Source organism: Leptodactylus fuscus, chromosome 11 (genome assembly GCF_031893055.1).
Source record: "Leptodactylus fuscus isolate aLepFus1 chromosome 11, aLepFus1.hap2, whole genome shotgun sequence".
Classification (NCBI taxonomy): domain Eukaryota; kingdom Metazoa; phylum Chordata; class Amphibia; order Anura; family Leptodactylidae; genus Leptodactylus; species Leptodactylus fuscus.
In genome coordinates this window covers 45,231,373-45,244,554 of record NC_134275.1, presented here as the reverse complement: position 1 = coordinate 45,244,554, position 13,182 = coordinate 45,231,373, and the positions used below count along the sequence as shown (strand labels likewise).

The following is a 13,182-nucleotide window of genomic DNA, read 5'->3' as shown; positions in this document are numbered from 1 at the left end:
AAAACCATGATGCGTTTCCACTGCTTTTTTTTTTTTTCCCCAACACTTTTTGTCTACGGCTCACTAAGTAGGGCCTTAGCTTGCAAGATTATTTCCTAGGAAGCACTACTGCACTTTTCACCAAAAGAGATGTGTTCACTATGTCCCTAACAAAAATGGCATATAGGTTGCTTAGAAGCATTTTGGAGTTTGCTGAGATGAACCTTTTCATAATGCAAGCGCTGCTTTTGACATCCATGCCATACAGCTGGGGGTCAGTGGCTAGAAATGTAATATTACGTGGAGGCCACTGAGATAGATGGATAGATAGATGGATGGATGGATGGATGAATGAATGAATGATTTTGCTTATAGTGGTGAAGTCCCCAACAGGGCATATGGACAGGGGTCGTCTTCTGACCGCTGATCCCCCAGCTGTCTTGATGAGACAAACCCCTCTAAAATGTAATATGCCTAGAACATAATAAAAAAGCTAAATATTGTTTCTCTGTTTATAGTGACATATTATAGATTACGAGCAGAAATAATTCTCATGCAAAAAAAGGCTTCAGCATCTGTATGCGTATCTCTTCTGTGACACACAAACATAATCCCCAGTTTAGCACATGGAGGGTGGGTGTCATGAACTACCCACATAATCTCTAACCTTGCCTACTGCCAGTGAAGCCCAGGAAGCCTTACACATTTAATTTGATTACCATGAGCACGTCTAGCCTAAATCATTGCAAGGTCTCTATCCTGACACACATGGATAATCTCATGCCTGACACAAAAAGGTCCTCAGCCAGATAGTAATGGCATAACGGTACTGAATCCTTCTATAGAGAGCAGCCATATAGTATACAGTAGGAAAGTAGATAACAAGAATATAGATATCAGAGGCTTATTTGTAAATCCTGCCAACTTTCATGGGATACACTGTTAGGCTGAGGCCCCACATTGCGGACACACATCCTCTTTTGTTGCAGATTTTGCTGCGGTTTTTTTGAGCCAAACCTAGGAGTGGCTAAAAGAGGAATGAGAAATATATAGGAAGTTCTTATACTTCTACCTTCTCCTCAATCCACTCCTGACTTTAGCTCAAAAAGCCTGCAGAAAATATGCAACAAAAAAAGGTTACGTTTCCGCTTTGTGGGGCCTCAGCTTTAATCTAGTTTTTGAAGGGATAGGTCAACACAATACAGAAATATTTTATTAGGGAAAGTAATTATCAAAAAAAAATTGGGTTTTAGACTATTCATTGTTTTGTATTATGAACAAAATGAACAATGGTGCACCAATAGGCTAGAGGAAGAAGTGTAGCATATCCTTCTGCCTGTACTGTAGAACAGTGTAGGAACACCGATTGTTAGCTCCCTCTTTCTTCTTGTACATGGTGCAGTTGTAGACAGCACCAGGTCTTGGTAAATGACAGATAGTACTGCATTCTTGTCTCTATAAATGACACAGGCACACATAGTACTGCATTCTTGTCCCTATAAATGATGTCGGCACAGATAATACTGCATTTTTATCTCTGTAAATGATTTAGACAAACATAGCACTGCATTCTTGTCTCTGTAAATGATATAGGCACAGATAGTACGGTACTCCTTTCTTGGCTCTGTAAATGGCGTAGGCACACATAGTACTGCTTTCTGGTCTCTGTAAATGGCACAGGCACACATAGTAATACTTCCTTCTCTCTGTAAACAGTGTAGGCACACGTAGAACTGCATTTTTGCCTCTGTAAATGGCATAGGCACACATAGTACTGCATTTTTGTTTATTGCCTGTAATTATGTTGGCAGATTTCTGCCTCTCTGTCAGTGTTGAAGGTACAGGGACAGTCTCCCGGTAATTTCTGGAGGCCCTAGTAGTACTACCTCCTTGTGAATCTCTGCAGCTGATGCAAGCACAGAGAACGTTGTACTTGTCCATGTCAATGACGTAGGCAAAAATAGGCTTCTTTGTCTATGTGCTGGCCTAGTTAGTGCTGTATCCATCTTCCTCTGCAAGCATCGATACTCAAAGATATTCCTCATTGTCATCTTGCTTTTCAGTTGATCATTAGTAAACATTTTTAGTGCCAAAGATTTATTTTAAAAGACAGTACAAGCAAATCCACACGAGTTGTTTATCATGCTCTAAATGTCTGATTACAAAAGAGTGACCTTCTAAAATACCGCCATACTGTAGTCAACACATTATGTTAGTAATCCCTGCACAGTGCACAATCTGAAATAACAAGCACTTGTATTCAGTTGATTGTAGGGAAGGAATTTATGTTTTATCATCGCCCTTACCACTACTATTACACGAGAGGTAATTCCAATATTAATATAATAAATTGATCATAATTTAATTTCATAACATAGTTATGGTTGTTTCAATTTCATTTATTTATTTTGCTTACCTCTTTAGCAGCATCATATTTCTCAGCGCTTTACAGAGAGATTGTCACAGCCTTGCAGTGTGCCTGAGCCCTTAATGTAAAAACTAATTAAAATTAATTCAAAGAAAATGGGGCAGATCTCTAAGAACCACTGCTTTATAAGGTCAAGGGCCCCAGGCTGCAAAAACGCTGAATTTTATAGTACCTGCAAAGTGGATGGGATTCTAGTTAATCCCATCCCTACATTGCAGAAAAAATTGCAGCATGTGAATTATACCTACGGAAACACTGGAGGTTTCTCTATTGGTATAACAGAGGCAGAAAGTCTACAGAGGAAAACCCTGTGGACTTTCTGTGAAAAACGCTGCAGGAAAAAAACTGAGATGGATTTCTGTGTACCATTTTTACCCGTGTTTGCAGATTTCTCACGGTGGTGTGAATGTAGGCTGAAACCCTGGAAAACTAAACTGCCATTTGAGGTTATAGAACTAAATGTTCTGACATCACTCTCTCCATATCTTTATAGGTTACTTATGTTACCCCCTAAAATAAGTTGGCAGCAATCTCTTTCCACACTCCATTAGTTTACACAAAGTGAATACGCTCCTACACTGCCATTAGGACATACATAACCATTACATGCATTCTGCCAATGTAATGTGCTCCTCCTCTTACAGCTTCTATTCTAATGGACATATGGTAAGATATAAATTATATAAGGTTTTAATAGAGCACCATGAAGCGTATCTAGGCAAGAAATAGCAGGGATTACTTCTAAGTGCTATTTGCTAAAGGATTAGAAGCCCTTTAAGAAAGTAAGAATCCTATTAGAGGGGCATTGATATTCATTATGCACATATGAAAGGAGATAGTTTTAGGGGATACTATAAAGGCATGTATCCTATGGTATGGTAAAATCAAGGAAAGGCATATAGCAGGGAAATACCACATAAGAAATATATATAAACCTTTAAGGTGTTGTTGCCTCTTTATGGCAAAATATCACATATTCTGTACAGAAAACATTTACTTGCATAAGAGCAGCTGTGCTCTCGATGGAAGGAGGAAAATATGAGCTATAAAAATCAATAAGGCCAAGTTGCAAAATCAACATAGAAAAAAGTGTTGGTTTGCTTTCTTTCCTTAGGTCTTTATCACAACATAGTGCAGAAGAGTTCTAGAAATAGCATAGCCAGCTAACAAAATATGGAAGACAAAAATACTTTTCATGAATAGTAGAGGAGCTGACATTTCAGTATGTAGTATTATCCAGGGATAGGCGATAAATATACAATCATTGAGGACCTCACCATTAGGTGCCTCACAATCTCATAGATGGGGATCCCAGACCCCTTTATGGAGATGTTTGAATGGTTCAGGGGTAACACATGTGCCCTGCCACTTCCTTTAAAGTCTACGGAAATGTTAGAGATCGCTCAGAGAAGCACTTGGCCATCTCCTTCAGTACCAAACACACTGAATAATGCAACAGAATGCATTTGTGCCCATCACTCTCTTAAAACTCCTATGCTATGGGAAATTAGGATACCGATTTTATGATAGGGTTTTTGTAAAATAACCCCTTTAAGTTTTGCTTGTTTTGTGGGATAGCTCCTATAACTAGCATATAGTGAAAGGTTCTATAAATTCATATACTTTTATGTTTCAGCTCTGTTTGTGCTGTGAGCTAGCACAGACATACTACTTGTAATAGCTGAAAGGTGAATACAACTGAATCCAGTCTAGACAATCCATTGTAGGCTGCAAACAAAAGAGCACATAGATGTACATAATGAATCCTTCCAGTTTGGAGCATAGGCTGGCTCACAGAGGAGTGTTGCAGATGGATGCAATTGTCCCTCTCAAGTTAAGTGGCACAGACTATGTCTTTACAGATTGTATGCCCTAGGGCAGTGATGGTGAACCTTTTAGAGACTGAGTGCCCAAACTGCAACCCAAAACCCACTAATTTACCACAAAGTGTCAACGCGGCAATTTGACCTTAGAATTGTGCGGATCCATAATTGTGGACAATTACGGATGGTCTGTAATAATATAACTTGTCTGCTATAAAACAGATACTGTGTGATATAAATAGTGAAGGGACCTCACACAGTACAATCTGACCCACACTGGCCCCACACAGTACAATCTGACCCACACTGGCCCCACACAGTACAATCTGACCCACACTGGCCCCACATAGTACAATCTGACCCACATTGGCCCCACAGAGTGCAATCTACACCACAGTGGCTCTCACACAGAACAATCTGCAGCACAGCAGCCACCACACAGTACAGTATGCTCCACAGTGGCCCCCCACACAGTACAAACTGCTCCACAGTGGCTCATACATAGTACAATTTGCTCCACACAGTATAAACTGCTGCAAAGTGGCCTCCACGCAGTACAAAGTGTTCCACAGATGGGTGCCCACAGAGAGGGCTCTGAGTGCCACCTCTGACATGCGTGCCATAGGTTCGCCATCATTGCCCTAGAGCGAAACAAACATTCACCAAGAACAAGCAGAGACCTTGAAATACAAAGTGTGTTATACAGTCATTAAAGGGACTGTCCATGCCTAATTTCCATTTGACAAACAGCAATCAGCTTATTTATTAAAAGATGGCTGAACCACTGTACCAAACAAGCCCTCCGACCGCTTGTGTCTCCCTATCTCCTCATAGATTGTAAGCTCTTGTGAGCAGGGCCCTCACTCTTGTTGTTTGATATGTCTAATATTGTCTGTTCATGTCCCCTCTGATTTGTAAAGAGCTGCAGAATATACTGACACTATATGAGTAAAATGTATTATTACTATTCCTACCTTACCAATCCCCTGCCACTCCAGTTTTTTGTTCTTTATATACCAAGTCCTATTGATAACATGGCGTACTGACACGTGACTGGAGCAGTCAATGACTGGCTGTAGTGGATCCCTGTCAATACCACTGAGTCATGTCTTGTGTGGATGGACCATGGCTGGAGCTGGGTAAACAGAGACCAACAAGATACCAGAGAGGCGATGCAAAGGAGTATCAGGGATTAGTATGGTGAGTTGTATTCCAATTGTTATACTACACCATTGTTAGCCATTTGTAAATAAATAAATGGCCCTTAAAACTGATTTTCCTAACAATCTAAATGCCGACATATCACCAGGATATGCATTGCCGTCTAACAACCCAAAGTGTGACTACTTGGATTACCCTGTACCACTCCTTGTCATGTGCTGTACAGAGAAAGGCAATACATGCCATCACTTAGTATGGTGGAAGAAGCCCTTCAGGGCATAAAAAAAGGTCACCAAGAAAGATCCTGTAATAATTCAGTGCTGTATAGTTAAGTATTCAATGACTTTCTAAAGCTTGTGGTAAAGATATACAAGTCCAGCCTTTGTCGTATATGTTGGTAAAGTTTCCCATGTATATGGCACACATATCCATAGGACTCTATTCATCTGATGGAGGACAAAAGAGTGTCCTTACTGCTGCTGGTGGACTGGTAAACTGTATAAAAGACTTCGTCTGCTATGCTTTCATAATTCCAAGACATCCCAAAATATTATGTATACCACTCACTATACTTTTTTCAGCTCCAGAGTCTAGTGATGACATTTGCCACTATATGCCTATACAATGATACATTGCAAAGCTATCCGTACTGCATGATGTATACATCTGATGGAAGGCTCTAACATGATGTACACACACTTATTCGCCCTTAAAGCTGCTGCAAGGGATATTTAAAAAAAGAATGCTAAAGCTTTTCTTACAGCAAACAGTCTCAGCACATTGGCCACCATGATGGAGACTGAACTGGCAGAAGCTCCGATAACTCCAACAACCCTCTCCGGGCGACTCAGAATGGCAGGTTCTCCATTGGAACAGCGAATATCAGAGGTGTCCTTTTGGATCAAAGCTTGAACAAATGTAAGTGACTGCTCCAGAGCATAAGTGTCCCGAGAACATGTGTCTAAAATTCGTGCCCCAAGTGTCAAGTTAGGAAGGAGTTCTGGATCCCCATTAATTTGATCCAGTGCATATAACATGGCTTCCATTCGATGAACTCCAGCTTCCTTCTTTACTTCTCCACATGGGACTCCGGCAGGTCCTTTTGCATGGACTGGAAACAGACCTCCCAAAGTTATGTCCCCGTCTATCTTAATTGAGTGAGGCTGAGTATTCTGCTGGGCCTCAACTCCCCTATGTAAGAGGAGGAAAAAGAAAAGTGCTCTGGGTGATGGTGGCGGTCCCATATCTTTCTGAGATCCCCTCCTAGGAGGACTGAATATCCTGTTGTCTCTGTCATTCAGGCTATATCCAAAAACGTATGATTGGGAGCTGTCTGTGAAAAACAAAGAGAGAAGGCAATGAAAAATAGTCCATGTATTTGCAAAGCAATGGTTTTTAGGCTAAATGATGTACTAGACTCAATAGGGAGACATAATGATGACTGATGGGGTCATCATTCATTCCTAATGGTCAAGTGAGAACTGGACAAAGGGAATGCACAGATATAGGAAAAAGAGAAAGAAAGAGAGCAAAAAATCTGAAAATGAATGTATCTGAACCTTCACAGGATACAGAAAGAGGGGGTAAGAGAGCCGTACAGTCAGTTCAGAGTCCTGCCAGTGACAGTGTGCCCCAGGCAATCTCCGCATCTATTCTTTAAATCCTATTTATAACTAAGAGAACCCACAGACTGCACAGCTTTCTACACAGCGCTCATCTGAAATCTAGTAACAAAAATGTACATCTCCTAGAGAACAGGATGCATCCAGCACAACATACACCAATGAAAACTGCATATACACACTGCAAGATCACCCAGCCAGTGCCATAAAGGACATATATAGCCCCTGCTGAGTCCACCAATGTGACACAGGACATATATAGCCTCTGATAGGTACACCAATGTGATAGAGGACATATACAGTTCTGTAAATATTTACAATGTCATTGCAGTGTTGTAATGTTCATGTCTGGCGTCCCACACACAAAACAGCACAACAGCACAAAACACATCTAGCAGAGCTGAATTTGTCACTTAACTCTGAAATTTCTTTAAAATTCAGATTTCTAAAATTTAACATATCTGGCCAGTGAGGTCTAAGAGGTAAGAATTATCACTAGAATAAGATGTCCAGTACCCTGTAGAGTATAATGGGAGTGACCACACATGAGCAAGCCCAGGAATGGTGGATTAAGAGTGGTCAGACCTCCACCGACAAGAGTAATGTACCTGAGAGTGGCAGCATGTTGGAAAAACTGTTGGTGATCAAAAGGCTCAGACTCTTCAGTATATCCCTAGCAATATCCCATTAAAGGGGTTGCCCCATAAAGGAATATTGTGCATAGTTAAAAGGGTTGCTAGGATTAGAAAAACATGGCTGCTTCTCTACAAAAACAAGCCATACCTGCCCATGTGCTGTGTGTCCGGTATTGCAGCACTAAACCATTAAAATGAATGGACCTGGGCTGCAATACTACACACTACCTGTGGACAGATGTGGTGCTGTCGATGATCAATCTAGAACAAGGTTCACTGATTACATTCAGTGCCCAGGTTGACACACCTACTTGGACACTTTCCATTATAGTATATAGGTCATAAATTAGGTACTGTTCACATCATATTTTTGCATCATATTGAGGTACTGTTTTACTTTTTGGTAAGAGTCTGCCTTAAAATCAGCACTAGATTGTGTCCTGAATTGGCCTCCCATTGTGTTTGATGGGAGACAGAGACTAAGCAGGATGCTGAAAAAATAAGGGTCCTGCTTAGAGATGAGCGAGTAGTATTTGATCGAATACCTCCCCCTGCATAGTTAATGGTGTAAAAAAGGTGACAGGGAAGGTGGGAGGGGAATCGAATATTTCCCACGTTTACGGCGTGGTATTCAACCGAGTACCCCAATAACTATGCAGGGGAGGTATTTGATCAAATACTACTATTCAATCGAATACTACTCACTCATCTCTAGTTCCTGCTCAATGTTGTGGTGGATTCCGTAGGTCATTCAGCCGCAGAGCCCGAGATACTCCTCCGATTCATTCATTCATTCATTTGTCACTAATCAGCAAGTGAAAGATGCAAAAGAAAGTCAGAGGGGCAGAAAGTAGGGAGGAATTCACCTCAAATTCCTGCTCACTTTTTGACGTGTGAAAATACCCTAATGTCAATGTTAGCTGAATGCAAGCTGCAAAAACATAGTGGGAAATGAGCCCAAGAAGCTAAAGGAGCTACCTCAGCTGTCTCCAATTCTAAGTAGCAACAGTTGGGTTCATGTTCAGTCTTTAAAATGACATGTAGCATATGCAACACACAGCTATAAGTAAAGCCTGTGGTGCCTGACAGCCTGTTGATAGGTTACTTCCAAAATGATGAGAAAAAGTGAAATGAATTATAAAGAATAGCAAGTGTGAAAAATACTTTAAAAAATTATCTTTATCAACATCAGAGACTGAATGTATTATCATGTACACTAGGCAATCATATATAACTACCCCACATATTAACTTACATATTACTACACTGTCCAGATGAGTATAAAGGACTCTAGAGCAGATATAGTGCATTGAGATGACATGTAGAGGAACATAACAAGAGGAAGGCTGAGTTCACACTTAGTTTTTTGGTCAGGATTTTGAGGCGGAATCCGTGTCAAAATCCTGACCCAAAAATGGCTCCCATTGAAATCCATGGGAGTCAGTCTTCTTTTTTCCGCGAGCGGTTTGTTTAAGCTCCCTACCGACTAGGCCCATTCATTTGGAGCTAATCCAGAGCGGAGTGCCGCCATCCAGTCAAGGCTACCGTTTTTTTGGTCCGGAATCTGAGGCCTCAGTCTCAAATTCCAGACCAAATAACTCCATCTGAAATCAGCCTTAGGGTGCATTCACACCGAGTATACGCTTACTGATTCTGAACGTGTAACTCGTTCCGAATCAGCGGCGTTAAAACAGATCCCATTGCTTTCTATGGGAGCCGGCATACGTGCGCTCCCCATAGAAATTAATGGGCTGCTTTTTTTCCCAATTGCTTTCAATGTGATACGAACGACAGAATCAGTGAGCGTATACTCTTATGGCTGTAAAAGACATAAGGCTGACTTCACACTGAGTTTTTTTGGTCAGGAATTTGGTCAGGAATCAGCCTCTTATACTTAATATCGCTCAACTGATATCTTCAGATAAGTCATATGTATTTTTCAACCTGGAAACCCTTTCAACTGAGACACGTAGTAAGGGTGTAATTTGGCTGAATTTAAAACTCCCAAATATCACTTAAAAAGTGTAAAGTAGATGTGCTTCACCTGCAAAAACTACAACATAGAAAATCAACAAAACTACAACAATATAGAAACTACCGAAATATGGCACCAGGTGAAAATATCTGGAAACAGGGCTACATCAGAGTAAACAACATGGCTACCAAATGTTATCACCAGATTGGATTCATAATGGAAATATCTCATTTCGCCTATAATAAGGAGCTAAAGGCCCGAGCACAGCGGAGTATGTTACCAAAACATTGGATTTACCAGAAAATGAGAATTTCCAAAATTTCTGAAAACACATCTGCAAATAAAACTAATTTGTTAGGTATTTAGTTAAAAGGCAGCAGTGCTCACCCGGACACTATGGCCACTTCAACCAGCTGATCGGTGGGGGTACTGGATGACAAATTAAGGCTACATAAATCCCCTTTGGTAAAATGTCATGGATGTCATATGGACAATATCTATGTGCTACCCAGGCCTCAAGGAACTTATTAATTTACGCCAGAGAGCCCGGGCTGCCAAACAGACAGGTACAGAATCTGTCCTGAGTTTTGCTCCAGGCTCTCGGCCCCTTGAAATTACATAGCAGGTATATGGGGCAACAGAAAACAATGAGTTAATGTGCTAGCTGTGAAAAACATGACTAGCACACTGATCAAGCATTTGTGTGAATGGAGACTAAAGGTGTCAAGCTTAAAGGATTGTATGGCAAATACATATTGATGACCTAGCCTTAAGATACAGTAGGTGACCAACATGTTGTCAGTGAGGTTACAAAACCCAGGAGCCCCATGATCAGCTGGTTGAGGAGGCTGCAGAGTTAGGGTAAACGTTAAATCCTCTTCATTGAATACTAATCAAGCACCGTATATATCATAGGGACTGTGCTTGGTATTGCAGCTCAGCCCCATTCACTTGAATGGGACTCAGCTGCTGCTATACCATATTGACAGATGAAATTGATCCCACATCCCCTTCAAACAGCTGATCAGCGGGAGTCCTTGGTGTCAGACCCCAACTGTCCTAAGGATAGTTAATCAATATGTAAATCCCAGGAAACCCCTTAAAGCTCCCACTTAAAATGGGTATTATGTTTTCTGTACATAAAGCTTATATATTGTATTATATGAAAAAAGTAACACAGTTTTCCAGTATACTTTCAAAGATCCATGCCTATAGTCATTCATTAAATAATTGATACAGAAAGTTTATTAGAAAACTGCATCATAAAAAAAAATCAAAAAAGTCTAAAAATGCAACCAATAAACTTTATTTATTGTAACTGTAAATGCCCTTTAAGATAAATTATAATTGCTGTATATCACATGTATACAGTGAGCACTCTCATTCATTTTCTCTCTCTCTCTCTCTCGCTCTCTCTCTATATATATATATATATATATATATATATATATATATATATACACACACTATAACACAACTGCTAACGTGAGCACAAATTACGCTAAATACATTCAAATAATGTAATACAACTGTAGTAATTGGAAGTATGTAACACTTTACATATATTATCAATTCAATGGAGTATCATACAACATAACATTATATATATATATATATATATATATATATATATATATATATATATATATACATACATACATGGGAACAATAAAACACACACAATATGTATCTAAGTTACTTACAGGAGATGTTGGAAAGTTTACGGAAAGATGGTAAGTATGTGATTTCTCAGTCTGGCAAATGATTAATAAAAATAAATACCCCACCTAAAATTAGGCCCCTTCCTTGCATGGGTTAATGTACCCGCTTTTTATCTGCCACAGCTGAAATGTCTATGATTACAATCTAAGTCTATGAGACTTTCCCTGTATTTATTTTAGATGTCTGCTTTCTTTTTGCCTGTCTCAGTTTTGTGCCCCTCTTTTTGTCCGTCTCATTCCTGTGCCCCTCTCTTTGCCTGTCTCATCCTTGTGTTATGTCCCTCTCACGGTGTCTCTCATTCATCGGAGTGGCACTGACACTCTGGGCAGTGGATGTGAGTGCACACTCTCCCCCCTCTTCCATCTGAGGTCACATAACGATTTGAGTGCCACTAAATCCTTTAAAAGCTGCACAGATTTATCATGGGCAAAAGCTGCTGTTCTTCCATTATATTCCAGCCCGGAGCACCGACACTGATGATAGCAAAGGAGGGGGGGGACGTTACAGTGCTCAACAGGAGGAAATGATGGTGAAACACAGGTGGACATGTTTCCAGTTATAGGACAGGCCAATCTTTACTAAATTATTAGGTGCAGGGGGAGAGGGCAAACAGGTGAGGTAGAAAAAAATCTTGTATGTGGAAGAATCAGAGGGTTAACATTGATCTGAGAAATCATGAGGATAAGATTTGGTGCACAGAGAATGGTGACACATAGTGAATAGAGGTGGGGCGTTTAGGGCAGAGTAACAGAAATAAGGGATCACTAGGACAGAGAGTGGAACAAGGGAAACACAACAACAAGGAGACAGCATACATCGAGGTACCAGGACTAGAATGGGGGCACCAAGACAAGTAATGTATAGGGGATATAATGGGGGCAGAGGCGTAGAGTAGGGAACTAAGGGAGGAGAGGTATAATACTCGAAAAAGAAGAGGAAGCACTATGAAGATGAAGAATAATAAACAGGAAGGGGGCTCAGTGAGCAGTTCTTGTAGCAGGTATAGGAATTAGTAAGGGGAGGGATAGGAACAAGTGAAATACAGAAATTATAAAGAGGTGAATTCTAGCACATTTGAAGTATAGAGAAGAAAAACGGGAAAACTAGTGAAGTACAATAAATAGAAGAATCACTAGAAAGGGTGAGCTATAGGAATGAGAATGGATGGCTAGGTGAGGATTAGTGACTAGATAATGGGGAAATATTACGACATATATGGCTGACTGCATGGAAATGGGGCAAGGTGCTAATATAGGTGAGGTATAGTCAAGAGAAAGAGAAGAGCGCAAGGAGAGGTGTGGAATAGTGGCGAGACAGGGAGAAAATAACCACTAAAAAGTAAGATATAGGCAGTACATGGACAGAAGGTAGGAGTAGGCGAAATTAGCATTAACATTGCTTCCTTATACAGCTAGAGATACAGGCTGGCTGATACACAAGTGATACTCTATCTCATATAATAGTGAAATACCTTATAATACTGATGGACGCTTGGTCTAATTCGTCACATTTAGCACACACGGCTGGCCTTCACTCCTATGCCTTGAGAGGTCTGAAATAAGAAAAAGTGACTTCGTAAGAAAAATTCTAGAGGTGTCTGAAGCAAGGGGAAGGACTGACTTTTCATAGATTCTTATAGGAGGCACTGAGGCAGTAATAATAGCAACGACGATGGGCCAGAATTAATAGGCTGTAAGCAGCCGCCGGCCCTGGCCTTGTAAACTCCCGCTCTGAGTGGCTTCTTATTGTGTGGAATAAATGAGCCTGCAAAGAGCCAGAATAAGAAACTACATAATTACTTAGAAAGCAGACCCCAGGGCAGGGTCTGTACAGGAAC

General features: G+C 40.5%; 1 protein-coding gene across 2 annotated transcripts in view; it reads right to left on the bottom strand.

Moving 5' to 3' along the window:
* Positions 1–12,943, bottom strand: part of LOC142184843 (metabotropic glutamate receptor 6-like) — a 29,730-nt gene extending 16,787 nt beyond the window's left edge. The window contains exons 1-2 of one of the 2 annotated variants that reach the window (XM_075259948.1): positions 12,817–12,943; positions 6,153–6,724 (exon numbers count right to left, since the gene is read on the bottom strand). In XM_075259948.1, the coding sequence (XP_075116049.1) occupies positions 6,153–6,635 (483 nt within the window). In that variant the 5' untranslated portion in view covers positions 6,636–6,724; positions 12,817–12,943. Of the gene's footprint in view, positions 1–6,152; positions 6,725–11,326; positions 11,402–12,816 lie in introns of those variants that run through there. The other variant, XM_075259949.1, reaches the window with a different exon arrangement.
* Between the last annotated feature and the right edge of the window lie 239 nt (positions 12,944–13,182).